At 28.5% G+C, this 27,754-nt stretch overlaps 4 protein-coding genes across 15 annotated transcripts in view; 2 read left to right on the top strand and 2 right to left on the bottom strand.

Moving 5' to 3' along the window:
• Dmtn (transmembrane and coiled-coil domain 2 protein Dmtn) lies at positions 1-9,091 on the bottom strand. Of its 9 annotated transcripts, none has more exons than XM_089175156.1 (12): positions 7,891-9,090; positions 6,950-7,154; positions 6,652-6,859; positions 6,157-6,322; positions 5,846-6,074; positions 5,414-5,458; positions 4,857-4,939; positions 4,370-4,378; positions 3,365-3,654; positions 2,828-3,228; positions 2,326-2,486; positions 1-1,985 (listed from the first exon to the last, which is right to left on the bottom strand). In XM_089175156.1, the coding sequence occupies exons 2-11, from the start codon at positions 7,090-7,092 to the stop codon at positions 2,330-2,332; spliced, it is 1,731 nt and encodes a 576-aa protein (XP_089031282.1). In that variant the 5' UTR covers positions 7,093-7,154; positions 7,891-9,090; the 3' UTR covers positions 1-1,985; positions 2,326-2,329. The 9 variants fall into 9 exon arrangements, with proteins under 9 accessions (XP_089031282.1, XP_089031279.1, XP_089031285.1 ...); XM_089175153.1 differs by lacking the exon at positions 4,370-4,378 and having other exon boundaries at positions 3,365-3,693; positions 7,891-8,141; positions 8,502-9,086; XM_089175159.1 differs by lacking the exon at positions 5,414-5,458 and having other exon boundaries at positions 7,891-9,091.
• A 431-nt stretch (positions 9,092-9,522) lies between these two features.
• On the bottom strand, positions 9,523-11,206 carry LOC107074628 (GSK3-beta interaction protein). The gene has a single exon (XM_015336239.2). It carries the CDS (start codon positions 10,829-10,831, stop codon positions 10,487-10,489), a length of 345 nt encoding a protein of 114 aa, XP_015191725.2. The 5' UTR covers positions 10,832-11,206; the 3' UTR covers positions 9,523-10,486.
• Positions 11,207-11,924: 718 nt separating this feature from the next.
• Sec24AB (Protein transport protein Sec24AB) lies at positions 11,925-19,399 on the top strand. 4 transcript variants are annotated; one of them, XM_015336227.2, is made up of 17 exons: positions 11,961-12,101; positions 12,963-13,129; positions 13,220-13,965; positions 14,057-14,218; positions 14,289-14,404; positions 14,470-14,572; positions 14,644-14,770; positions 14,879-14,988; positions 15,369-15,600; positions 15,683-15,840; positions 15,934-16,159; positions 16,238-16,567; positions 16,634-16,744; positions 16,823-16,995; positions 17,108-17,443; positions 17,537-17,640; positions 17,725-19,399. In XM_015336227.2, the coding sequence occupies exons 2-17, from the start codon at positions 12,982-12,984 to the stop codon at positions 17,834-17,836; spliced, it is 3,294 nt and encodes a 1,097-aa protein (XP_015191713.1). In that variant the 5' UTR covers positions 11,961-12,101; positions 12,963-12,981; the 3' UTR covers positions 17,837-19,399. The 4 variants fall into 4 exon arrangements, with proteins under 4 accessions (XP_089031276.1, XP_015191713.1, XP_015191712.1 ...); XM_015336226.2 differs by having other exon boundaries at positions 14,054-14,218; XM_089175150.1 differs by lacking the exon at positions 12,963-13,129 and having other exon boundaries at positions 11,925-12,101; positions 13,690-13,965; positions 14,054-14,218.
• A 342-nt stretch (positions 19,400-19,741) lies between these two features.
• Positions 19,742-27,754, top strand: part of LOC107074641 (NACHT domain- and WD repeat-containing protein 1) — a 60,948-nt gene continuing 52,935 nt past the window's right edge. The window contains exon 1 of the mRNA XM_089175145.1: positions 19,742-19,871. The gene's annotated coding sequence lies outside the window, so the exon portion shown is untranslated. The remainder of the gene's footprint in view (positions 19,872-27,754) is intronic.

The following is a 27,754-nucleotide window of genomic DNA, read 5'->3' as shown; positions in this document are numbered from 1 at the left end:
TATTGTCAATAATTTCTTTATTTATACATATCTCTGTTTAGGAATTACGAAATTGTGAATTTGTTTGGTATTTGGTTGTATTTTTTTTTTCTTTTCTTTTTTTTTCTTTTTCCTTTCAACATATATTATGCATTATTAAAAGCAGTAACAGCATTACTTGATTTGTATCAATTTTTTGTGATAGGAATCCGGATAAATTTATTTTCAAATAATAGACAAAAATATAAGCTCAATTGTTGTGCAAAAAGTAGTGTGTATAAGGATAACAATGTAAAGCAAATGCTTTTGTTTTTAAATAGCTCATTAATTATTTTTTTTTTTTTATTTCTACAGAATGGAACTCTATAGAATATTATAGTATTTATTTACAAACTATATAATGTAAAGTTTTGTTATATATATATTTTGTTACGTGACAAAAGGAAGAAAGTGCATAGCAAAATAGTGTCAGGTCATATTTATCTCACTATTTAAGTAGTGGGTGATATATTGATGCAACTTTCAAGCAAAATATTCATTCAGCAATATTTTGCAATTCTGTACCACTTGATAGCAATTTTTTTTTCTCTTGCGTATTAAAGATTCTGAAATTCAGCTATCACTTGTACACTGCCATCAATTTTTATTAGTTCACACTATATCATTCTAATAGTGTAACGTTCACCGATGTACAGCAAATTACACTACAATGAAATTGCAGCGAATTTATAACGTTATTCACAATGGTAATAATGACATAAACCAGTTAGTCCATCAGTCTTTCTCTCATTTCGATTATCTGTCATGGATCATTTCTTTATACTCGTAAAATATACATTCGCATTTGTATTTTTGTGTCTGTGGTGGTAAATACTTTCTTCAAAACAAAGAAATACAATTTTTATATGTAATATATTTGTTATTAATTGCTCTATGATCTACATTACACATAAGATAATTAACTGATATGATATAATAAGATTAAAATATTTGGACCTCTTTCTGTGACGTTCAATATTACTAAATTTATATTGAAATATTTTTTTTAGAATAATTATTTTCTCGATAAAAATTATCATATACAGTAAATACTTTAATAACATTTGTAAGTGAACTTTTTTTTATTATTGCATCGGTGGATTTATATCAACTATTATAATATTAATTAACGCTACCTTAATAATGGTGATATATAATCGTTAAATAATTAAATTTTGTGACTTGTAACTATAAACTTATTATGGACTCAATATTAAATTTGGAATTATCTCTCATATTGAATAAGTCCATTCTAAAATAACATAATACGTTAAGACCAACCACAGACACACTGAAGACAGCATTTTCTTTTATCATATTATTCAATTCTTAAGTCCTCATTTAGTGTTTATTAAGATGAGTGTTTAAGCAGAGCTACATGGAAAAGTGTTAATATACATGTCTCGACACCTTACGTTAAATGTCCATGACTGTAATATCGTTTCATAGTATGGTTCAATAACATTAGGATATACGTTCCTTCAATCATTTTTCCTAAAGTCTTTTTTTTTTTTCAAAGAAAAAATGGGACTTTATTTTACAAGGAATAATAATTGTATCCGTCGTACAAGATGAAACTCCATTCCAATGATTTTAAACAAAATTTAAATATACAAATAATGTAAGAAAAAAATATATTTATAAATAATACTTAATATATTTTTTTTACTAATTTGATTAATAGTCTTTTGGAGAAAAATACTTGCTATTATGCAGATAATAGCATAATAAATAAATAAATCAAATCATTTTTACCAATTAAATAACTTCAAATAGATGCATTTTATATCAATTAAATCAATAATAATAATGCATCTAATTAAATATATAAACACGAACAATTATATTTGCGTACATATGATGTTATTGCTCCAACAATGCAGCATTTGTAAATGGCTCCAATCGTTGATTATTGTAATCAATTTTGCATCATCATCACTGGGTTCATTAAATTTAAGTATACCACCCTAAAATCAATTCCATTTGAATACTTCTTAAACTTATTTCAAATATTATTAAGAAAAACAGCTGGTATCGCATTCGTAAAATAAATAAAATACTATAATTAAAAAATAAATTAAAACAAATAACAAATATATTAAATATTATATGTGCCTTCAAAAATAATGTAATTTTATTTACATGTATAAATTAGAAAGTATTATATGTGTTTTCTATTTAAAAAAATATATTATTTTCATTGAAACGAGATAAATTTACTTATAAATTATAAGAATCTTATTTAAAAGAATTTTATATATTCTTAGAATAATTATAAAGATTAAAAAATGTCTTCATATAACTTACAATGCTACTTCATGGCGAGCGTTTGTTTAAGGTGGCGCATGAGGTGACTCCCAACATCATGCACCTCTGGCCATTGTTTGAGCACGAACACTATACCCAATACAACGAGCGTGGTCGTTAGTATGCGCACCCTGCACATGAAACAATGAGGCTTAGTACAGCTGTAACAAACGCGTGAAAGTAAAACTAAACAATTAATGAGTAAAATTAAATTTTCATGTATCTATGATGTCCATGTTATCTTAAAATAATATTAATTAAATAACGATCCTCCTATACGTATATATAAATACATCTAACAACTCATTTATGACAATATATTCAAAACAACAAGAGGATTAATTAATATCTACTATCGCAATACAATATTTGACATATCTTACAATTAATAGTCATGAACATATATGATTTTTTACATGAGAAAATGATTCATGAAGTAACTAACTAAAAATGAATATAAAAGAATATGCGTTAGGTAAATATTGATAATAAATGATATTACCTGGTTCTAAGGAATGGCACCATAATACCAGCACCTGTTGCAACAAGTAGTAAAATAACTTGCAGTACTGTTAACACTATATTTATCAACTTGACGACCAATGCTCTTGCATTACTATTGTCAAGACCTTCTAACGTAACATACTGTTGGTGTTGTTGCTGTTGATGTTCCATCTTACATATTTTCGTTTGACAACTTTCTAACATTTCATGTATGTCCCTTAAACGATCTTCACTTTGATATTGTACTTTTTCTTCCATATCTGTAATTGTTTGTTTCAAATTTTCTACTTCATTCTGATGAAGTTCGGTCAAATCGTTGATTTGTTCTTCGAGACGTTCGCATCGAAAACGTTCTTCTTGTAGACCATGTGATAAGTATGTTACTTCTTGTTGCAAAGCCTAAATAAAAATACTAGTTCATACAATTTTTTTCTAACTTCTATAATAGAAATAATAAAACCTAGTTGCTATTGAAATTAGATCCCCATACCCAAACCCCCAATTTGCATATATAGTTTATGTATGATAAACGAACCTTTAAGCCATCTAATTTTTCCCTCATTCGTTCAAGACTATCTCTGTGTTCTTGAAGTTCCGAGAAGACAGTTTTGAAACTAAACGCAGCATTATTACTGTGACAAGTATGGGCTTGGCCTCTACTACCTGGTCCACTTTCACTTGTTACACTAGAGCATTCTGAACCTTCTTCCGATGGAAATTTCATTGCCACAGCACTGTGCGTAGATCCAAGACTACAGCCACCAGGTAAAGTAGCTGATCCATGATGAGTTTTTTCTTCTTCAACACTACCGTTATCACCATTACCTGCATGTGGTGTATCGTTTACATAAAAAGTTGAGCCATCTGCAGAGACATAGATTTTGCAAGTTAGATCGTTATCCAATACCAAAATATATACTCTACTAACAACTAACGCTAGTTGTTGCCGTCTTTCTATTCTGTTTAAATATTATTAAAGTATTTTTATTAACAAAACAAATATATAACAGAAATAGAAATATATGCTAATGTGAGTTAGAGTAAGAAATTTTGTTTACATGTAAATATAAATAATATTACAATATTATTCACGAACAATCGTTAAGACCTCATTTTTTAATAGTATTGGATAACTACTATTAGACAAAGCGTCATAGAAATGTACAATTAATACAAGCAACCAATCACCTTAGAACAAATTATCATTAAATAAATAGACAAAATGAAAAATATAAGTAATAATTGCAAAGTTGATATTTATTTAATATACAAAAGCTTTATAGAACTCGGTGAATTATTTAAAAAAAAAAAATTATAAAAAATACAGTGTATGATATCTATACAAATATATTTTTTGTAATAACTTTGAACATATATTCGTATGATCACAAAATATTGAACGTAACTAAATACAAGAACACGTTTCACATATGAACATAAAATTAATATTGAAATTAACAGAAAAGTTTGTATATACAGAATATAAAAACGTGGAATAGATAGACGCAAAGTGAAGTTTGTTTTGTGACACATTACTTACTACTCTCAACTGCCATGATAGCGCAACATATTAAAAAAAAAAAAACATTTATTTTTAAATATAAATGCAGAATAATCCACATAGAAATATGACAAGAAAATCAACTCTTTCTTTAAATATATCATGGAAATTTTAATATACTCAAATTTACTTTTGCATAAAGTTAAATCAGACAATATAGTGCGACACTTAGAATAATTATATATTTAATATAATAAAGCATACATATTTATATTAATAATTGAATTTTTAGACTATAAATATATAGTCTACGAAAGTGCACAGTACCAGATAAATTAAACTTTATCAAATATCATATTGTCAAAGTGGTGCGTATTCTACATAACTACTATATCCAATTGCATTCTAATTTTAATTTAAAGCTGAACAAATATTATATAATTTTAAATTGACAATACAATTTGTAGCAATATTTTGATAATATATAATAAAGTATAATAAAATATGTACTATAAATATTACTCACGTGATAATGTGTTTATATTGTCAGCACTTCCAAATTTATTTTTAATAAGATGTGCAAACTCCCTTGGCTTTGACATGACACTCCTAAAATAGAATAGTCAATAATTAATGATAATCTAATAGTAAACAACTACACTTGCTGTACTTTACAATGTTACATCTATTACACAAATCATAATTTTATATAAATTACATAAAAACTAAGGTATGATATTTTATAAATACTTTATATCTACATGTGAATGCATATATAAAATACAAATATATTTTAAAATATAGAACTTGGAAAATAGAAGCAGTTTAGGACATGTATTAAATTGAAATTATAAATCCTTATTTTAAATAAACATACTTTCAATAATACTCAATGACAAGTTTGATATTAGATAAATTTTTTAACAAGCTTTTCTAACCTCAATCGTATATACTATAATTTTAATCTTTTATTACTTAATGATAAATAACGTTCGTATAAGATGAAATATTAATTAAATAAATTAATATATAATGGATATTGAATATAGTTGAATCACAATCTATTTTTATCATAACACTCACCCTGAAAAACCAGTGATTCCGTCCCTAATATTGCCACCCACATTTCTGGAAGGGAGTCTCAAATTAGAAGAAAAAAATCACTCTCTATACTTAGCAATGAGTGTAGAGAACAGAGAAAATAAAAGGTGAAGACCAACATACACCATATCATAGAAGAATCGAATTGACATGAGTTTAATTTGTGCAAAGTCCTTTTGCATGTTAGCAAGAAACTATGTAATAGATCATGCAACGTGCATGGTGATGTTCATGTATATACAAAACATGCTATGTTAAGAAAATAATATCTGTTATATGAAAAATACCATAACTCGTTATTTATTTTAAGTATAAAGATAAATCAAAATCTATTTATAAAAACTACTTATACTTCTAAACTAATACAAATTAAATTAACACGCAAATGTAAATATTAAAGTTAAGTACACCTACTTTAATCCTTGTCCCATATCACGAAGTACTTCTCTTGGTTGTCTATGACCTACAGGTGCACCATTCATTTCATAACTTTTTAGTCTTTTTTGATAACTATCCAACTTTTTTTGTAACTGGGAAATACTATTTGCTGATTTTTGATTTTTCTTTTCAAATACCGTTTTAATTCTAGTTAATTGTTGTTTATCCGCATTCGCAGCTAATTTTAAATATTCGTTAACATTTTCTACAAAGAAGAAAGATAATGATATTAATTTCATTAAATTCAACATTATAGTAATATAATAGTAGGGAAGAAGATAATTTACCATCACGAGTTGTTTGTTCGGTACGTATGAGTTCACGTGTTCTGGCTATTTTACTTTGAATATGTTCGATCGCTTGTCGAACTCGTGAAGCGCTTGAGTCCACATCATCACTTATTAATTCAGAAGAACCATTTGATAGGAACGATTGTATGGTATGATATTGTTCCTACAAATAAACAATATATAAAGTTAAATGCAGTTTATAAGGAAAATTTCATTCTTGATACTAATTAAGATTTTGAATTTTATGACAAATTCATTTATAGCAATATACAAATAATTGCTTCATTCTTTAATAGACTACATTGTTATAAATGATAACCTTGCAATCTTATACCAGAACGGATGCAAGTACGATAGTGTTTTATCGCAATGTGTATCGATGTAAAAATATCATTTCTATTATATAACAAAAAATATAATATAAATGTTCAAATAATATTAAAAATATATTAACCTATTTATCAAAGAAAATTTATTTAGCATAATACATACTCCTTCATCATCGGTTGGAGGTTGAACATTTGGCACAAACTCATCTGGTTCGGCAGTGATTGGATTACCGTTTGATTCATCCATAGCATCCCCCATGCGAATTAAAGTACCTGGTGATCTTTGTCTGCTGCTGCCTTTCATGCTGAAGCTACTCCCACAACCACCACAGCTGCTACCACTGCCTGTGCTACCTTCTCCTGTCTGATAGCTAAAAAGAAGAAAAAGATTGATGTTACATTCCATTCCAAATATTACACAAATTCATTACTTATAATTAGATTACAAATTATAAACTTACATTGGAGCATTACGTGCTTTTGGTGTATGTTCCAAACTAGATGATTGTTGGTAATGCGCTTGAGATAAAGATGTATTCCCTCTAGTAGGAGAAGTGCTACGTGAGCTGTTCTTACTTGACGAAGTCACCATCAAGCTAGCCATTTCTTTCTTCTAATAAGGTTTATTATTAGGATATCGGACAAATGCCACATGTTGCACTGAATCTGTAGTCACATAAACTTTCAATTAGACATGTTTTTTTATCAGATGATTTCTAGGTATGATAAGAAACACTCTTAATAAAAATCAACAACACCTGTATAAGACAAATATATAAATACATAAAAAAGATTAATATACAAGATGAATCATTCCTTTAAAATAATCTGTCAATTCTATCTAAATAGTAATAAATAAAAATATATTAAAAGATAAATTTATAAATGAATATAATATATCTTTAGTGATAAGAAATCTTATGATTATTATATTCATTTTTATCAATATGAAAGAAAAATAAAACAGAAATATATTATACTAGTAATGTTTAATAAAAAAAATTTACTATAATAATATAAATCTATTACCATAATAAAATTATACAAGAGTTTTCTAGTAATAAATAGTTTAGAACAACCTTTGACCTAATGCAACTGAAGAGTCATTGTGATTATCATAATACGAGAACAAGCTGTAGAACGTATCTCATAAAAATAATTCCACTGATCGGTCAATAAAACAAAGAAAGAAGGATAATAAATTATGTAGTAATAAAATAAAACATTTTCAAAGAAATTATCATCAAATAAAATTATAATTGTAACGTTAAACTGATATATACTTAATTACGTACATTTAGATATATATCGATACATTAATATTCACACATATAAATTTAATATTAATCATTAACAACAAATAGGATATATGTAAATGGTAACAAATGACTTTTCAAATTACCATTTCTCTTATGTAAAAGATAAAACTTTTCAATCAAAAATAGAATTGGCTTAAGATCCTTCCTGGTTTGTTATATGGAATAACACAGAAGAATAAGAAGAAGAAGCAAGAAATATTACGAATATTCGTAAACTTTGAAGTTCGTTATTAACTTTCTTTCGATCGTCAAAGCGTCGAAAATGGAGCCACATAAGTAGAATTTCAGATATTTTCACTAACTTATGGGACGTGAAGAAATCGCCACAGTCTTACTGCGGACATGTAAAACAGAATATTATTAGTTGATACGTTCCTTTAAATCTATAGCGACACTATCGTCCCACCCTTTATACACGGCTTCATTAAAAAAGCAGGACGATTTTCAAATAAAAACAAACTTTTGACCTGTCAAGTCGCACGCCCGACTTTTACACACATACAAATGCACTCATACGCACGTTCTCTTTCTCTTTCTGCTCCCTTTTCCATTTTCTCTTTTTCTCTCTTTCTTTCTTCCTTTCTCTCTCTCTCTCTCTTTCTCTCTTTTTCTCTCTTCTATCACCATTTCATTCTCTTCCAATTTTGAACGAATACGATTAAAAATTAAAAATCTATCGATAACACTAACTCACCTTCTTTTATTTTATAATGCACGTTTTACGCGGTTGTAGTATGTTATCATTTTTAATTTGACATAACGTGTCACAAAACGAGAAATATCGATAATGATACAGTTTAGTTTTATAATCGCGAGTAATTTTTTGCGTGTTTTTTTCCTTGTTGGTGTTGTTCTATTTATCTCTTTTCCTCTGTCCGTGTCTTTTTATCTTCTTCTCACTGAATTAATAATCAAAGAATCATACTCATATACGTGATAACTTTCCACGGGTGTGTCATTGTCGCGATTCGTCACTTCTTCTTTTTCTTTTTCTTTTTCTTCACATACAACGACAACGTCGTTAACGATATCGTCGAGAGCTTTTCAACGAGTTGTTCGATCGTATATGATATCGACGCTACTAAACTCATTCAGTATCTTTCGACTGCACGAAGTAACGCGGTGTACACGATTGCATATGCATTTGGATTGTGTATGTGGAGTGTGTACGTAAGTACTTACGTACACACAACCACCATCTTCACCAGTACACAGATACAAGTTATATTGGACATGTAGTATGTCAGGTTCGTCGAAAGTGTCTCATTTCGCGGTGTAATACGTCGAACCACAGAATGACAAGTGCTGGGAATAGAAGAGGATGAGAGATTTCTACGTAGGGTCGACGCGTCGATGAATATCTCGAATTCTAGGGATAATGGCTACTGTTACTAGGGACACTAACAATAAGTTATGCGTTTACCGCAGAATACGTCAGTGTTGTGTATGTATTTCATTCCATCGTCGTTCTATTATTTACAAACATTGCTTGAAATTATAGAATTTTCTTTGCTCTCTCTCTCTTTTTTTTAATTTTATCAAAATACATAGCGTTCATTGAGGTTAGAATATATACGTGAATAGTCTGTATTTAAATCTAACATGAAGAGAATCATTTTTTCGGTCTAACTAAAAGAAGTGTTTTTATTTATTTCATTAAATAACTCCTGTTCCACAAAAGTAATTGAAATTGTTTAAATAAAACATAAACTATATTAATTTATTCATCAATATTTATTTTATATCCCCATTATGCCAGCGATTTTTTCACTCTTCAAAAACTCCTGAGAACACACTTTTCAGTATAAACTTGATAACATGCAATGAATTTTTATTTTTAAGGTTTTCTGCAACATTTAACGTTCTTGTTGCGTTTATTTCGTTCATGACAAAAGTTAATACAATTTTTGGATTGTTACTTTACAGTAGCTGTGTAAAAATACTTCTTACACAACTACTGTAAACAAATTACCAATGATCGTAGCGACATGAAATTTGGTACAAATGTCATTTAAAGTTGTACCAACTTACATACAAAATTTAGCTGTCATACAGTGAGGACATGTTATTTAAATTTTTTAATTCCTATTATTTTAAGAACAGAAAATTTTTTTATTGTTAAAAATACTCTTTATATAAAAACTTATTACAAAAGGGATTATTTCTTAAAAGATCATGATTAATTATCTAAAGCTATTATTTATATTTACAAGATTATAATTATTGAAAAATCAAACGTTATATACATAAAACTAGTAAGTAAGAATAAAATATAAATTAAATGATAGTTTTATAAATATGAGAAAAAAATTTCTTTGCATGTTCGTTAATAATCACACTGTCTCTTATGACATACAGCTTACAAAGATAGCAATGTTTCGTTTTTCAAGATATACTCTTCCATGGAAAACGTATCGTATAATTAACGTAATAATTACGGTACTGTCCTTGTAAATTGTATGAACTTCATCAATCTTCGAGGATAAATTTCATGTTCTGTTTTTTTTTCTTTATCTTTTAGATGTCCATGCGCGATACTTTTTTTCTAGAAGTAGCTTTTTATATCGTGTCAGGTAACATTCCTAGCATATAATTATATTATTTTATAAGAAGGTAAAACGCAACTATTTACGTAACATAAATAAATACGTTCTTTAAAATATATCCTGCGTCACACTCTCAACTTAATTTTTCCAATTTTTCTAACAACAAATTGCCAAATGAATTTCTATATTGTAAACTAATTGAATTCAATAAACTGTAAAATGTTTCAAAATATTCATTTCCCTTATTTGTAGAATCGTCATATTTGTTTCCAACGATGGTAAAACCTGCACTGGATAATTCGATGCAAAACGTTAAGTTTTCCAGCGTTGTTAAATTTAGATAGATAACTTGATTAGTATTGCACAATCTGTCGGATATTTTTACGTCAATCACGTGATCCTTGATATCATTAATGACAGCCTGTGCTTCTAGTTTCCATTGTTCTTCGTCCAACAATTTATCCTCGTCATTCTTCATATTTATTGTTTTTCAAAACTTGATTGTTTCATTTATTTATATATCTTGATATTCGTCGGTAAGAGAATTTTCAATTTTTATTAACAAATTTAACAGTGACACAATTCAATTTTTGGCAACGAAAAAAGGAAGATAGTTTAGTGCCAAAATCGTGTTTTTTATCACACGATGCAACACGTGTATAGGTTAGATTCAGGGTCAAAGACCATGATCGACTAACGCGTGAATTTACATTTGTCCGATTATTTCTTTTTAAAAGGTGGCTACAGTGCTATAATTTGTGCTCTCAAAAACCTGGTGAAATCTTCGACTGATTTACTACCCTTGACATTGCAACTATTTTATGTAGAATATTGTAATAATGATTTATATATTACGTACCTTTATATGCATATATGTGTGTGTACTAAACTACTAAATCTATATACATTTCTATACATGATGTCTTCTTTTATTATATATCGCGTAGCCATGGTTACTATACGTCAAATATTATGACGTAAATACATCATATATATACGTGTACATATATGCATAAGCAATGTAAATTATCTGGTAATCGAACTTAAGTCAAAGACTATCTTTATAAATTTAATGTAACGAGTGATAACAGGACTTAATAAAATTTTTTCATTTAGAATGACGTCGCTTAAAGAAGAAAATTTAAAACACTTCAAATAAAATCGATTTTTTGCGAGGTTATACTATTTTTCTGACAATTATTTTCGACAATTATTATACAAATGTATAAGAAAAATGTAATACTTCAGAATGAAAAATAAATATACGATGTTTTATTAATTTGAATGTAATTAATATTTACGTCAATAGTATGGTTGTAATAATTTATAATCTAGCTGACTAAGATCTGCGATCAAAGTTCAATTATATAACGCACGTTTTTCCAACTATTATTTAAAATAGTTTAATCCTTTTTTTCTTATTCGTTTTTATATCTTTCAATATTGCTGTATTTGAATATACCGCCAAATAATTGATCGAAAAAGCATATTAATCGAACACACCCTCGATTTTGTAGTATGTCAGTGACGTCCTCATTTGTCACCCTTGTTAGTTTGTATATATGCCACGTTGAAGAGTAGGTCGCTTCGATCGCTTACTCTGCCACGTAATGTTGTGTGTGCCGTTTATTAGTTATACTTGTGAAAAGATTTACGTAAAATTAATCGTCAATGTTTTCGATGTGCAAGCGTATATCGGAGAAAATATAAGATCAGTCGATCTTTTTTGTGAAAAGCTCACTAAGAAGGTAAGCCAAAAAATTGTCGATCAGAATGTGTAATAAATCAAAGGTTGTCCGTCAGCACCTAAACTCGTTTTTTACTAGATGACGTTTAACCTTTCAAGCGCGTGCTCCAAAGCTTATCTGCAAGTTCGTCTTTGTCTCAACTAATAAAATCATAATTATACAAAGAATTTTGTTTAAGTCAAATGTTAAAAATTCACGTAGGAATGATTAATCCTTCTCGTGGACATTTTTAATTTCGAACTGTCAGAATTATTGTAAGGTCAGCTGATGACATGGTGCTTTGATGACCCCCGAACATTATTTTGCTTTTATTTTTCATTAAGTCTCGATTCCATTGCTAAATATGACGATATTTTTGATTTCGTTTTTCTTTATTTCAAACATACGTCGATAACAATTATCTTCTATCTGCCTCCTTTTTTTTATTGGTCGATCAGTAGACGTTCGATTTACTATTTTCTTCTAGATAAATGAGTTTCATTATACTTTTTAAACTTTAATCCTTTCTTTTTATAATTATGAAGTATAATTATATAAAGAGAAATTCATATTTAACATATATCTTTATATAATTATGTATTATTAATTTTAAACGATGTTTCATTTATTGTGATTGTGCTGAAATAACTTTTTTGTAATTTTTTAATGGTAGTAATTGTAAGTATAAAATGTATTGTATTAATTAAAAAGAAAAATATATATGAGACTCCTTTTATTTAACAAACAATTTACTTTTCATTTCATTTTTTTATATAACGATTTAATAGTGTAAATCTGTAATGGTGTTAACGAAAGGTGTATTGTTTTATTTCCTTTATTTTATGTAAAACATCCTATTGTACTTCTTTCACCTTATTTCAGTGATTTGTAAAGAAAAAACATGGCTTACCCAGATGGTTATCAGTATCAATCGTACATAGATCCTAATAATTCCTTAAAAACTGAACGTGTACCAATAGTAAATGGTCAATCAACTGTTAATCAACATATACAAAACGGCATGCAATCACCACATTCTAATCTCACTGGTATGCATATAGCAACCATAGATGTGAAGCTTATGTTTTTTAAAAAAATCATTAGTAGTTTATTTGTGCATATTATTTAATAATTTTTAGGTACACCGTCATCGCAATCATCTCGTGATCCATCAAGAGAAACATCGAGAGATCCATCTCCAACTCAATATCTACACAATCAGTATAGACCACAATTACCAAGACCTCCTATGCCACCAATTAATGGACAGCAAAATATGCATCTGAATGTTAGGCCTCCTTTACCAAATGTCACGCAAACACAACAATATAATCCTACCACAACTCTTTACTCTTCTAACCAATTCAATACTAGTGCCACAAATATTCCTCCCCCGAATAATGCAGGCAATGTTTCTTCTGCATTTGTTAGTTTGCCTTCAAATGTACAAGAAAATCAAGATATTAATTCACATAGCATGCCTTCAATTAAACCACAACAAATTCAACACGTTCTTCAAAATCCAAATATGTCTGCGTCAAGAAACATTGCAGGAAGTCAGGATAATTTGCCATCACAATCACGAGTTCAATCTCTACATTCATTACAGTCAACAGTACAAAATCAGACATTTGGCAGTCACACAGATTTACTTGGGCAGGGATCAAATTCTCAACAGAGTCATAATACGTATGGTAGTCAACCAAATTTAACTGGCCAAAGAAATTATGCTCAAAATTATTATGGAACGCAAATGCCATCAAGCACTGCCAATCTTTCAAGCCCTATAATGACACCTCCAAGATTTAGTGCACCTCCTAATAATCCTGGTCTGACTTCTATGAGGCCGCCAATGACTATGCCACCCCCTACAGGACAGCAATTGGTATGAACTATGATCATATATATTTAATTTGTTTATAAATTACACTTATTTAGTTTATTTTTATACTATTACATTTTGTATTTATTAGCAGGGTAAATATGATAAGCAGCCACCATATCCAGGACAATTATCTAATATTTCTCTAGATCCTATGTCTGCAAGATATCCTGGATCATATCCTGATCAAATGAATCAACTAAATAGACAAATGAATACAATGTCAGTTACACAGGCTGGTTATAATAAAATATGGGTAAGTTAACTAGATTTCAGACACTTTTGTTTCATAAGTGACTGTCAACTGTATTAATTGTATTTTTTAGGGCATGGAAACCGTTGACTTATTACAATGTAGAAATATTTTACCTCCTGAGAAAATAGAGCCACCGAAAGTTAGATTACATCAAGAATTTTTGGATGGTGTTAATTGCAATCCAGAGTGAGTATATAAAACTTTAAAAATATATAATTACTATTATTACGTATCTATCGTTTTTGTTATAGCATATTTCGATGTACTTTGACAAAGATTCCTGAGAATAATTCATTGCTGCAAAAAGCCAAGTTACCTCTTGGAATTTTAATACATCCTTTCAAAGATTTAAACGTAAGTTATATGATACAATGATATTTTCATAACTTCAATGATATAATAAATAATGAAATTTCTTTTTATAGCAATTACCCGTAATTCAGTGTAGTACAATTGTACGTTGTCGTGTTTGTAGAACATATATCAATCCATTTGTATATTTTGTTGATTCCAAGAGATGGAAATGTAATTTGTGCTATAGAGTAAATGACCGTAAGTAATAAACATTATTTACAGACAATATTTAAATAATAAAAGTTAATCCATTCTAACATTAAATGTATTTCTGTTTAATTTATTATAATAATGTGTATAAAACAGTTCCAGGAGAATTTCAATTTGATCCAATAACTCAATCTTATGGGGACCCATCCAGAAGGCCAGAAGTCAAAACAAGCACCATTGAATTTATTGCATCTAGTGAATATATGGTATTTTACAACTACTATTCATATTGTTAATAATATACTTACACTTTAATAGTGTAAAAATGTACTTTTATTATACTTATAAAGAGATGAGAAGGCTTGTTTTCTGATTTGGGATGAGATTTAGTATATTAGTAGTATATTTTTAGGGTATTCATTCATTAAAATATGAAAAAATATTTTGTCGTCTTGCACAATTTATAAATGACAATTGTTTATTGGAGTAAGATTTTTTAAAGAGATCTGTTGGAAAACAAACTTCACTTTACTCTTGTAAACAATCGTCGTTTATAAATACTACTTATATACCAAATATCATCCTAAATTTTAGAAAACAAGCTTTCTCGTCTCTTTGTTATTCTTTTTCTTAATTTTTATTGTAGCTCCGTCCCCCACAGCCAGCAGTTTATCTTTTTATACTGGATGTTTCAAGACTTGCAGTAGAAAGTGGTTATCTCACTGTAGTATGTAATACGATAACTGATGAATTATCAAGATTACCAGGTGATGGAAGAACGCAAATTGGATTTTTGGCAGTGGATTCAACAATACATTTTTTCAGTATGCCTGACAATGTATCACAGCCCCATGAAATGATTATGTTAGATGTGGATGGTAAGACATTTAAATAATTTATATAAATATTTATCGAATGATCAAAATTGTGATCTAAAAATATATGATGATATATTTTCAGATGTTTTCCTTCCGTGTCCAGATAATTTAATAGTTAATCTTAAAGAACGGGAAGAATTAATAAAAGACTTATTAGCCCAATTACCAACTAAATTTCAGGGTACTCATGATACGAATAGTGCATTAGGGGCTGCTTTACAAGTAGCTTACAAATTGGTGGTATATTTTTTTAATATATATTAGTAATATAAATTATATTTCTTTACGATCGTTTATATACATATAATATTTGTTTGTTTATTATTATATTAGTCACCTACTGGAGGAAGAATGACTGTATTTCAAACATGTTTACCAAATATGGGACCTGGAGCCCTACAACCGAGAGAAGATCCAAATGGTAGAGCTAATAAAGATGTACCTCATTTAAATCCAGCAACTGATTTTTATAAAAGATTAGCATTAGACTGCAGTGGGCAACAGATTGCAGTTGATTTGTTTTTATTAAATAGTCAATACAGCGACTTAGCGACGCTTTGTACGTATATAATTAAAAATACAATAAATTAATTTACTTTTATATCGATTATTAATAAACAATAATTATATTTTTTAGCTGGTATGTGCAAATTTTCTGGTGGTTGTATATATCATTTACCACTGTTTCGTTCATCGAAGATACAACATATAGAAACATTGGAACGAATGTTACGACGTTATCTAACACGAAAGATAGGTTTTGAAGCTGTTATGAGAATACGTTGCACACGTGGCCTTAGTATTCACACCTTCCATGGCAATTTCTTTGTACGTTCTACTGATTTATTAAGTTTGCCGAATGTAAATCCTGATGCTGGATTTGCAATGCAAATTTCGATCGAAGAGAGTCTAGCAGAAACACAAAATGTATGTTTTCAAGCAGCATTATTGTATACATCAAGTAAAGGTAAAAAAATGGATATTTATATTTTTTTTAAATTCGTCTACGTGTATAATTCATAAAATATTTTAGGTGAAAGAAGAATTCGAGTGCATACATTATGTTTACCAGTGGTTGCTACTTTAAATGAAGTCCTTCATTCGGCAGATCAACAATGTATAATAGGATTATTATCTAAAATGGGTATGGGAAACTAATTATCATTTTATGATAAATTTAATTGTAAGAAATCTTATTTATTATATATATTGCATATAACAGCCGTAGATAGATCTCAACAGTCTTCATTATCAGATGCAAGGGATGCATTGATAAACGTAGCGATTGATTCTCTGTCTGCTTTCAAATTGTCCCAATCTACAGGATCGACTGGACTTGTGGCACCAACCAGTCTCAAGTTATTACCTTTATACATTATTGCTTTGCTCAAATACGTAAGTAATTGTTATTTTAATTGAGATTATTTTTCTTATAGATCAGGTATTAATTATATTATTATTATTATTATTATTATCATTATTAAGGAATTGAATTTTGTTTGGACAGATTGCTTTTAGATCAGGTACAAGTACGAGATTGGACGATCGAGTATTTGCCATGTGCCAGTTAAAAACTTTACCACTTTTACAACTTATACAAATGATATATCCAGATCTTTATCCTATACATGTGCTTGACGATAAAAATTCAGTGGATATAGATGGAAAAGTTTGCCCACAACCACCTAGATTACATTTATCTGCTGAGAAAATAGATTCAAGAGGTGCATTCCTCATGGATGCCGGCGATAAAATATTAATATACGTGGGGAAAAATGTACATCCGATGTTTTGTTGTAATGTACTTGGTGTTTCAGCATTTTCCGCTATACCAGAAGAATTTGTAAGATTTTTTTTATAAAAAAATTGGCTATTATATATAGATCTTAAAAATTTTTTACATGTTATTTATAATTTATTTATAATTTACTTATAGTATGAATTACCGGAACTTGACACTGTAGAGAACGAGAGACTTCGCCATTTTGTATTTAGTCTGCAAGAAGAGAAACCATATTATGCATCCGTGCAAATTATTCGGTAATGCATTTATTACTTTTTTTCCATTTATCTAATAATATAATAATAGTTACTTTATCAATATATTTGTATTTAATTTTTTAGAGATGACAGTCATTTCAGGACATTATTTGTAGAACAGTTAATTGAGGACAGATTCGAATCAGCCCTTAGTTATTATGAATTCTTGCAGCATTTAAAAACTCAAGTGAAGTAGTGGACAATTTGAATAATAAGTGAATATAAAAAAGTTATGTTAAATAATTTGAATTTCTTCATAAATGTATTATGAAAGAATCGCGAAAATATTGTTATTGACACAGTGAAAGTGCTAATCATAAGCGGCGACTGTGCTCAGGAACAGGATGTGATCTCCCTATCAAGCATCACCTACATTTTTCATTCAGATAGCACGGTAACGCGTAAGTGTTCCAGTTTGCTGTTGCATAATAAACAGACGATAATTGTAAACGACATGTCATACGAAAAAGTAACCATAGCCTTCTTCAGAAAAAAACACGTTGACGCATTTAAATGTAATAGATTATAATAATTATTATTATCCATATTCTTACAATGTATCAATATCATAGATCCAAATATCATGTATGTCACGTAAATTTATGTTATATCGGATACCTAGTACGTCTTACGCATTGCTTTTTCCATTTTTATTTTCTCTCTTTCTCTCTCTTTCTCTTCATATATTATATAAGTATTTTAATGCAATAACTAAATATTTTCTTCTGAATTTTGCAGATTGATTTTTTTTGCTATATACATGCTTTAATGGAAGATCTTAATTCAATACTGTTGTTATTAATTTTTAAGGGACACCTCTTTTTCAGCCATGTGTTTTTATCTTATATGATTGGATTGTTAATTCATTATTTTGGCATGGCAATTTATATGTATAGCGAAGTAGAGAAATTTATGTATAAGTTTTACTATAATTCCATTAGGTTTATTTATCGAGATTTTTGTGAATTTATGGGTATTCGTATCTTATTATTTTAACCTTATGTTTATAATGACATCTTAAAGTTATACATAACATTTTTCACATTATATACTCATTGTTTGCATTAATAATTAAAATTTGGATGAAAACAAAGAACGTAAAGTTATTATGAAAAGAAAATTGCGTTTTTTTAAAAATGTAATACGTTCATACGAAAATGTAAAATATTATTACAAGATAATCGTTATACATGGTTAAATAATTAATACGAGTGTCTTGCATATGAAATGGAAATCAATGCAATTTAAAAGAAAAGTATAGGTTTATTAGGTGCTCAAATAGAATTATAAATAATGTCTATGTAAAATACTGCAGGTAGTTGAAAATTCCATTGAACAGCCAATTTATTCTAGTGCAGACAATTTCAGAAATATATATAAAGAGCAATATATTTGGGATTTGATATTTATGACACTTCATTTCTCTCCTGTAATCGATGCTGCCAAATAAAAACTTTTCCATGTATACATAGAAGAAAAAATTCATTTTTTTCGGGAGAATTGTAGTGAAATAAATATCAATTGTTATATGCACTTCCTCGAAGGGCAAACTAAATGTCCCATGGTGTGCTCAAAGTTCAATCGTTATAACTCGTGCAATGGCCTCAAACGACAATGGTCCACGGTAGCCTGACACAGACCATTCATTTTGTGTGTATTTGATTTATAGGTTATTATCGAATATTGATTATTATTAAGCTATAAAAAATTATATGTATATATATAAATATATATATAAATATAAATTACACATACGGGATGAATGAGTATACATATATATATATATAAAGTTTAATTTCACCTAAACCAATTATTTATATTCACGTTTTATTTCCTTTAATTTATTTTGCTGATGTTTTTTTAAACAATAAGTAAACAAAATTAAAGAAATTTATATCCATAAACGTCTTATTAAACATACGAATAAACATTGGTATGTTTAATAATTTTCATATTCTTATAAATTATATTAATTGATAAATTTTAAACAATCAACATGTAAATATCTTGTAATTTTATTTAGAACCTGTTGTCTATATGTTTATTTGTTTTCTTGTTTAATTTTGCCTCCAATATGCGCGCTACAGCGCATTGATAGTTGCGCATAGGTGGCAGCACCAGTGACGTCAGTGCTACGGCGCGTACGCGGTTTGATTTTGTTATCAGTAGTGGTGCCGTAGTCGGTGAGAGGAGGCGCGATCGTTTATTATAACACTTATTCAACGGATCCGGTAAGTTTTGTTTTGACCACGAGTATTTAATATTTACATATATACATTGTATTTAATGTAATCATTTTTACAGGAAATGTTTCTAATTTTTTCATCGTTCATACATTTGTTATCTCTTTTTGTTTCCATTCAAGAATGAATAGTATTAAAACATTATTCGCATACCATACACACATACATGTAATTTTTTGTTGAATACATACGTGCTTTGGATAGAATTATTTACAGATAAATGAACATATCAATTTTTTGATAAAAAGAAATAGCAATTAATGAAAGTTGACAATCATCACGTATATAAAGGTACAAACGAATTTCTAAGTAATAAGTAAGTTTAATTTTTCGTCGATCGATTATACTCCTTTTTTTCATTTATGTATTTTTTTTATCTATGCACATTTTTTTTATAAATTCTTTTCATATGATATATAAATACACGCTTTCAAGTGTATATATATATATATATATATATATATAAATATTCATGCAAGTAATTTGTTTACTTTATATCCGTTTTCGTGCGTTCCTTGCTTGCGTTTTATTGCACTTTTGCTGCTATATAAAGCGTACGAGAAATAAACGTTGGTTTAAACATGTATGTGTGTATTTGTATACGAGTATGTGTGTTTTGCATTTAGTTCATTCACCCGGCAATTAAAGACAGCTACAGGGCGCAATATAATATATAATGACGGTTAATCAAAATGACGTGTAAGTTCTTCCGTAGTACGATTAAGACAACTCGCGTTTCCGATATATAAATATTCGAGTAAATCATTCATTGATGACCCTAAGTACCAGGATAATATATACCACATATTTTTGATACAGTAATTGGTTTATTTATATTTTTTATTTTTTTTATTTAACGAATAAATATTTAACTAATTGTAAATAAATTTATATATAGATAAGTAACTATGAATATAGTAGACGAAAATATGTACTATAATCCTAATAATTATTGATGTAAGTTCTAATGCACACATACTGAATACTTATCACCTAAAAGTTACTTAATGGATACGATAGTAGACATACATATATTATCGATGCAAGCTTTGCCGAAGTGGAAACTTCTATTGTTATCTTCGATTAATGGTTTTAGGTACATATATATATGTACCTTTATATATGTACTTAATAAAGTAGGATACATGTGTGGATTTCTTATAAAATACGATCTCTATAATACTCGTTGTGAAATGGCGAATCACCTACTTCGTACTCTCAATTAGAATTTGGTGCGTTCCCTTCTCAATTCTTTTTATTAAACTCCTTAATGACTTTCCCGCAGCTCTTCGTTTATTCTTCGTTCTTCTTATACTTCTTCATTTTATCTCTCTCTCTTTCTCCCTTTCTTATATATATATCTCTTATCCATCATTCACTCATTCTCCTTTCTATCTTTTTTTATTTCTCACTCCCCTCTCTTTATATATTTATCTCTCTTTCTCTCTCTCTCTCTCTCTCTCTATATATATATATATATATATATATATACATATATATACACTTATAGTATATAGTATACACTTATATATATATATATATATATATATATATATATATATATATATATATATATATATATATACATATATATACACTTATAGTATATAGTATACACTTATATATATATATATATTTTATCCATCATTTACTCATTCTCTTTCTCACTCTCTGACAAGCAATGAACACAGAAAGGAATTCTCAGCTATGCTAATTAGTGACTAAAGTTTCTCGATTATAGTCGACAATAAGTCTTACGAGTTAGTAGATTCTGTTTTAGTACTTGAGCGTGTATCATTAAGAAAATACGCGAACGTTTTGTATTTTACTATCGATATATATATATATATACGTACACACACACACATACACACAACGTACATTTTACTTAGGAGATGAAGAAAATCGGCGGAATTCCTAAACGCATTTTATCCGCAATTTGCGCGTGTCTCGCGATATCGACCGAATCGATTAGCGGAACAAAGAAATGTCCTGACCGAGGCTGCACGTAATATGTTCGTATCTATGTATGTATATGTGTTTATGATATATGTGTTCGTGGATACATCAAATATATCGAACGGTCCTATTTTACGATAGTAACATGATCCTTTTGCTTGCTAGAAGAATCACCGATCGCATTCACGTATCCTTTTTTAAATTACCGCAAACATTTTACACGTTCGTAATCGTATTCCGATTTTTTTTCCTTTTTTGTTTTTCCATTTGTAATCTAAAATCAATCAATTGCCCTTTTTTTTTCTCTTTTTTTTTTTAACATTATATACCCAAGTTTTTTTTACAAATATTTAACACTAGATATATCACCATTTTCAGTATACCTATTTCTATCACACTAATCACAATGACTGGTGAATAAAAAAAAAGCTTTTTGAGGCTTTCAGTCTTTATTTACTCTTAAAAAATAACAAAAAATGTTTAACAATAATAATTTTAATAGATAAATAGATTTATAGACATTTTTAAATAACAAAACGCTTAATTATTTACAGAAATCAAATGTTACATGAGGTAGCGATTTTGAATTAAAATGGCCCGACCAGTCAAAATGACTGGTTTGGTATATCTAGTGTTAAATATATGAACGATCAAATGAATATAATAATAATTGTTGTAAAATATACATCGTAAAGATACGATGAGTCAAACGATAAGCGACATTTTAATTAGTACTATTAATTAGTCAATTGATATTATCTATAAACTAAATAGAAAAGGGTTTGAGCATATTGTGTGTATGTGTGTGTGTTTATGTGTTCGAGAGAGAGAGAGAGAGAGAGAGAGAGAGAGAGTCAAGGGCATACTTTAGTACGTTTAGCTCTTCGTCATTTCATCCAATTTTATATATAACGGGGGTAGAAATAAAAGAAAATGACTCACATCAGTTGGTAAAGAAATCGATGAATTCTGACGTCCTATGTTTTTATTTTTTTTATTTTTTTCGTTTTTCGTCTCATTTTTTTCTTAATTTTTCACGATCATTATCGTACGTTAAAGATTTTTCCATCATTAGTCACTCGTTCGCAATGGCGCATCATTCTGTTTTGCATTATATCCGACTCGCGAGATACCTTTACTTTCTTCCCTTTATTTTTGCCTTTTTTTTGTCTTCTTTTCTTTCTCGTGTAAAAGAATTTCATCTTGGCTCCTTGAAAAATGAAGAACCCACTTTTAGAGTTCCCCCGTTTTCTACACCAAACCCTACCCTAGACGATTTACTTTCTTTCCCTCTTTTTTCTTTCTTTTCCTTTTTCTAGTCTCGTCGGAGAATAGAAAAATTTATTTAAACTTTGAATTTTCGAATGTAGTAATTTCGACTTTTCTTCTTTTATCTCTCTCTTTTCTTTTTCACCCCTTTTGTTTTTTAGTCCTAGCAGAATTTTTATTCGCGAATTAATTGAGCTTGAAAAAAATGTTCACATTAATGGCTAGTTACATTTAAATGAGATTTAATGAATAGTTAAAGGGCAGCTGAGTACTTATTACATTTTTTTTCTCTTCTTCTTATTCTTTCTTTTTTTTTTCTTCAAAGTGTCAATCTAAAAGTTCGTTTAAACTTTGTACGAACGTAAATGAATCCTACGACGACGATGGTTGATCGATACGAAGACTCTTCTTTTCTGTTGAGAGCTACATGAATAATTTATTCATATAGGCCGAATTTGCATCGTTTCCTTCGGATACTGATAATACATTTTTTACAAGGATATCAATTATTTAACATAGAATACAAGTTCAATTCGTATATGTAGTAGTAATAGTAGTTTTGGATATAAACGTGTGAGAGTTTGTGGATGTTAGTTTCATCTCGAAATTTTCCATTTCTTAAATTAACCAATGCACTTCGGAATTCTTAAATAAGTGGATCGCATCCACCTAATTAGCTACAATTTTAATGAACTTATATTTACGATCTAATTAAAAATTTACCTAATTATATGCGCTCGAGTAGAAAATTGTAACCTTATTTTTATCGAATATTCGTTTCCTATTTACCATTCCAACGTTCGTTGATATTTCAAAAACTTTTCGATCATGTTTCAGCTAAATAAAAATAAAATTGTTCAAAAAATATGATTTCGTTTTTTTTTTAAACATAAACTTCAAAATGATTTTGCATTTTAATAACAAACACTTCAAACCTCTTTATGTTTCGTTCAATAAAGTAGGTTTCTTTTTTTTTTTAAACTTAATCACTCGCGATCATTTAAAATGCCATAGATTTTAAATACGAATAAATATTTTCTTTTATTTATCATTGAAATAACGAAATTAATTTTTGAACAAACTAATACTTAAAATTGTTTTTAGAATAAAAATGAATACACTTTGCAATTGATTTTTGAATATAGGTACTTATACTCATTCAGATATTGCTAGTATGATAGGATAAATCCAATTTTCTAGGATATCAAGCTATATATAAAGAACCTATTTACATCGTCACAGAGTATTATAATATCGCTAGAATATATCGGCTGTGTGGCCTTTCGAGCAAGCAATGCACATATGCTTTTAAAAATTTATGTGTTCACCATGTGTATATACTATATTGGTCATGTGATAATAGATGATAAAAATTATCTCTCTGTAGCAAAATTTTAGCTGCGGTGGATGTTATTGTCATCGATTTAGCTCAAGGCATTTAATATCACCAGTTTTGTAAATAATAATGTGTGTGTGTGTTATTTTTTTGAAAATCCTGTCATTTCCTTCAGTTAGTATTTTTTAATATCAAATGATTCAAGGAGAATTTGTTCGAATTTCTCGATTTTATATTGTATGTATTAGCTTAAGTATTCTCTCTGATAATCCGAAGCTAAAATCTCACCTCTGAATAATCTGAGCATCAGCATCCGCTCTGATTATTCGTTTGTCCTTACGCTTATGTATTTCAGCTCAAAAGCAAAGCGTATGGTTGTGTGTATTGTATTTATATATGTGCGTGTGTGTATCGTCTCTGCCGTAAGCAAGATTGTTTACTATCCAATACAAACACTTGAGAAACAAGCGAGTATGCAAGGTGGTAAAGCGTTAAATACAATTAACACCTTGCTACTGCTGCTGCTGCTGCTGTTTATTTCATTCTCGAATGTACTGTTAAAGCTATCTTCTCGATTCTACCTATTCCAAATTGTCGACAAATGTTGCTGTTTTTGGTAACCAAAACTCTCTTAATTGTATTATCCTACTGGAATTATATTTAATAGTTTATTCTAATACAAATCATTTTGAAATACAGAATGAATAAGACATTTTTAGACGATTTTACAAATGAATGATCTGTTTTTGAGAGATTCGTAATTTTATTACAAAATATCTTGCGGATTATTCGTAAATCAAAATTATTTTACAATCCAAGCTTTGATTGTATTCGTATTAATTCATTTTAAAGTCTATAAAAGAAAAAAATAATTTAAAAACTTTAAAAACAATAAATATTTGATCCATCCAGTATAAATAATATGTTTAAAAGTATTTATTGGTTATATAAATTATCACACATATATACATGTGTATTTAACTATCAGTGTAATTGTTACCAACGATTTTTCGGGCAATAATTTTTGTTTTAATGATAACTTCGTTTTAACGCGAAGCTTTTAGGTAAATAACGAGGTCGATCTTTTGCAAATGTTCGTTTTATTTTATACGTTCGTAGATGCGTGTAAATATTCTGAAGAAATGAAGAAGTAAGAGGTTTTCTGTGGAACATTACACACACCGCTCGTTTATCATTTGGGGGAGGAAAGAGAGGCACATAAATACAAACATATGCATGTACGTATATATTTATGTAAAATATGATGCAAGTTTGTACGTATGTACCAAATATATGTGCACATATATATATTCATATACTCGTTTTGAAAAGTATAAAATATAAAAAGACAACAAAATTAAGAACGAATAACGCTTTAAGGGACATTTGTTAAAATGTTTTTGCAAACCTTTTATATATATATATATATATATATGAATGGAGTTTACAATTAAATACTGGATTTTAAATACCGGATAAACAATTTTATTGATCGATTGTGGGTGCGTTTCGTCAATACACTAAATTTTTTTTTCCTATTTGTGCATACGCGTATTTTTGTTTAATACGATCGTCCTTCATTTATTTATTCCATTTATTCGCGATTAAACACAAACGCCATTTTTTTTTCGTTCCGTTGATATTTGACTTTTCTAGATTAGGTTACTCGTTTCTACTGACCTCGTGTGATTCACTTAACGCAAGGAAACGCGTAATTTTTTTCGGTGAATTTGAATAAAATAACGGTTATAATAAATTCGAACAATTCATAAATTCCGTTCGCTCTGCCAGTTTTTCTTTTTTTTTAAACTTTTTCATTTCGAAAACATCGCAACGATTTGCATTTTGTACGTTCGTTTTAATAAAAACTCGAGGATTAGGAGGAGGAAGAATCTTTCTGCTTTTTTTTTTTTTATATATATTTTTTTTTTCTTGCTGTATTGAAAATCGATGCACTTTTACTCGTACGGTGGTTATATTTGCAAGTAATCCGTTGCGACGATGATAATCAAAATAAATTACGGACAACATATTATGTTCAACTTTGAACACTTTGATTTTGAAAAATTCGAATAGTCATTTTCCAAAACATTTTTGAATCATTTCTTTTGATACAAATCGTAAAATTACTAGTGTAATTTATAATAAAACTACGAAGATTAATTAAAAACAAAAAAATGTTTTTGAAAGAAGTAACGTATATTTCAAATGACTCAACAACTTTTAACTTTATCCTGTATTAAATGAAAAAAAAAAAAAAATAAAAAAGAAAACTTTTAGTTAGTTTACTTAAGTTTTATTTTGTTAGTTGGAAGAAAAAGAAAATAGAAGAACTTTTTAAAAGGATTAAAAGCGTCCGTATTGATTGATTAATGTTAACACGTTAAAAAAAAATCTCTTGTACATGAGAAAATAATGGATTTGAGTATAATCGTTGGCAATTGATTTGAGGGATGCCTTGGTATATTTCTTTTGAAAACGATCTTTCGATTGCTTTTTCAAGAGCCACAGAGTTACAAGGTGATGTACGATCGAAAGAGTAGACGAATAAAAGGGTTGGAAAATAGTGGTGAGGGTGAGAGGAGTGTAAGAGAAGTGTAGGTAGGTGTCAGAGAAGGCAGCAAATTGATGGGAAAGACTTATTAGACCTTGAGAGGACCTGCTGTGAGCTGGAAGGGCTTTATATGGGTACGAAGGTACACGATTGAGGAGAAAGAGAGAAAAAAGGAGAAAGAGACACTATTGTGATCTGTGTTGTCTCGATTGAACGACGATTGACATGGTTCTATCGTAAGGTCATATCGTTGACTTTCCTTTTGTAATGACGCGGTCTGACCTTTTGTTTCCTATTATCTACACCCCACGAAATATCTCGTGACATTGATGTTTCGTTTCCGTATTGAACGAAGAACAATAAGTACAAACGATAATCAAAGAACGTAGTTAGACGATACTTTATTTAATTTAAATTTTAAACCGGAATATATTTACTTAAAGAAAAAATTATACTTAAAGAAATTAATATTAAATTTTAATATAAAAATAATATAATATAATTTAATATTATAATATAATTTAATCTTATAATATAATTTAATCTTATAATATAATTATAATATATACATTATAATATATATTAATAATATAATATAATTTAATATTAAATATACTTAAAAAAACTTAAAGAATATACACCTGGCGTGTATCTTCTAGGAATATAATTAGTGATGTCGAATCATTAGGATTTTGATACAAAAATCATGTCTCAGGAAATACTTTTAATAAATTATTTTTGTATTTCGTTTAG

The sequence above is a fragment of the Polistes dominula genome, unplaced genomic scaffold (assembly GCF_049000335.1).
Source record: "Polistes dominula isolate Pdom_NZ unplaced genomic scaffold, Pdom_raw_medaka contig_82, whole genome shotgun sequence".
Classification (NCBI taxonomy): Eukaryota; Metazoa; Arthropoda; class Insecta; order Hymenoptera; family Vespidae; genus Polistes; species Polistes dominula.
This window is presented reverse-complemented; position numbering and strand designations above follow the sequence as displayed.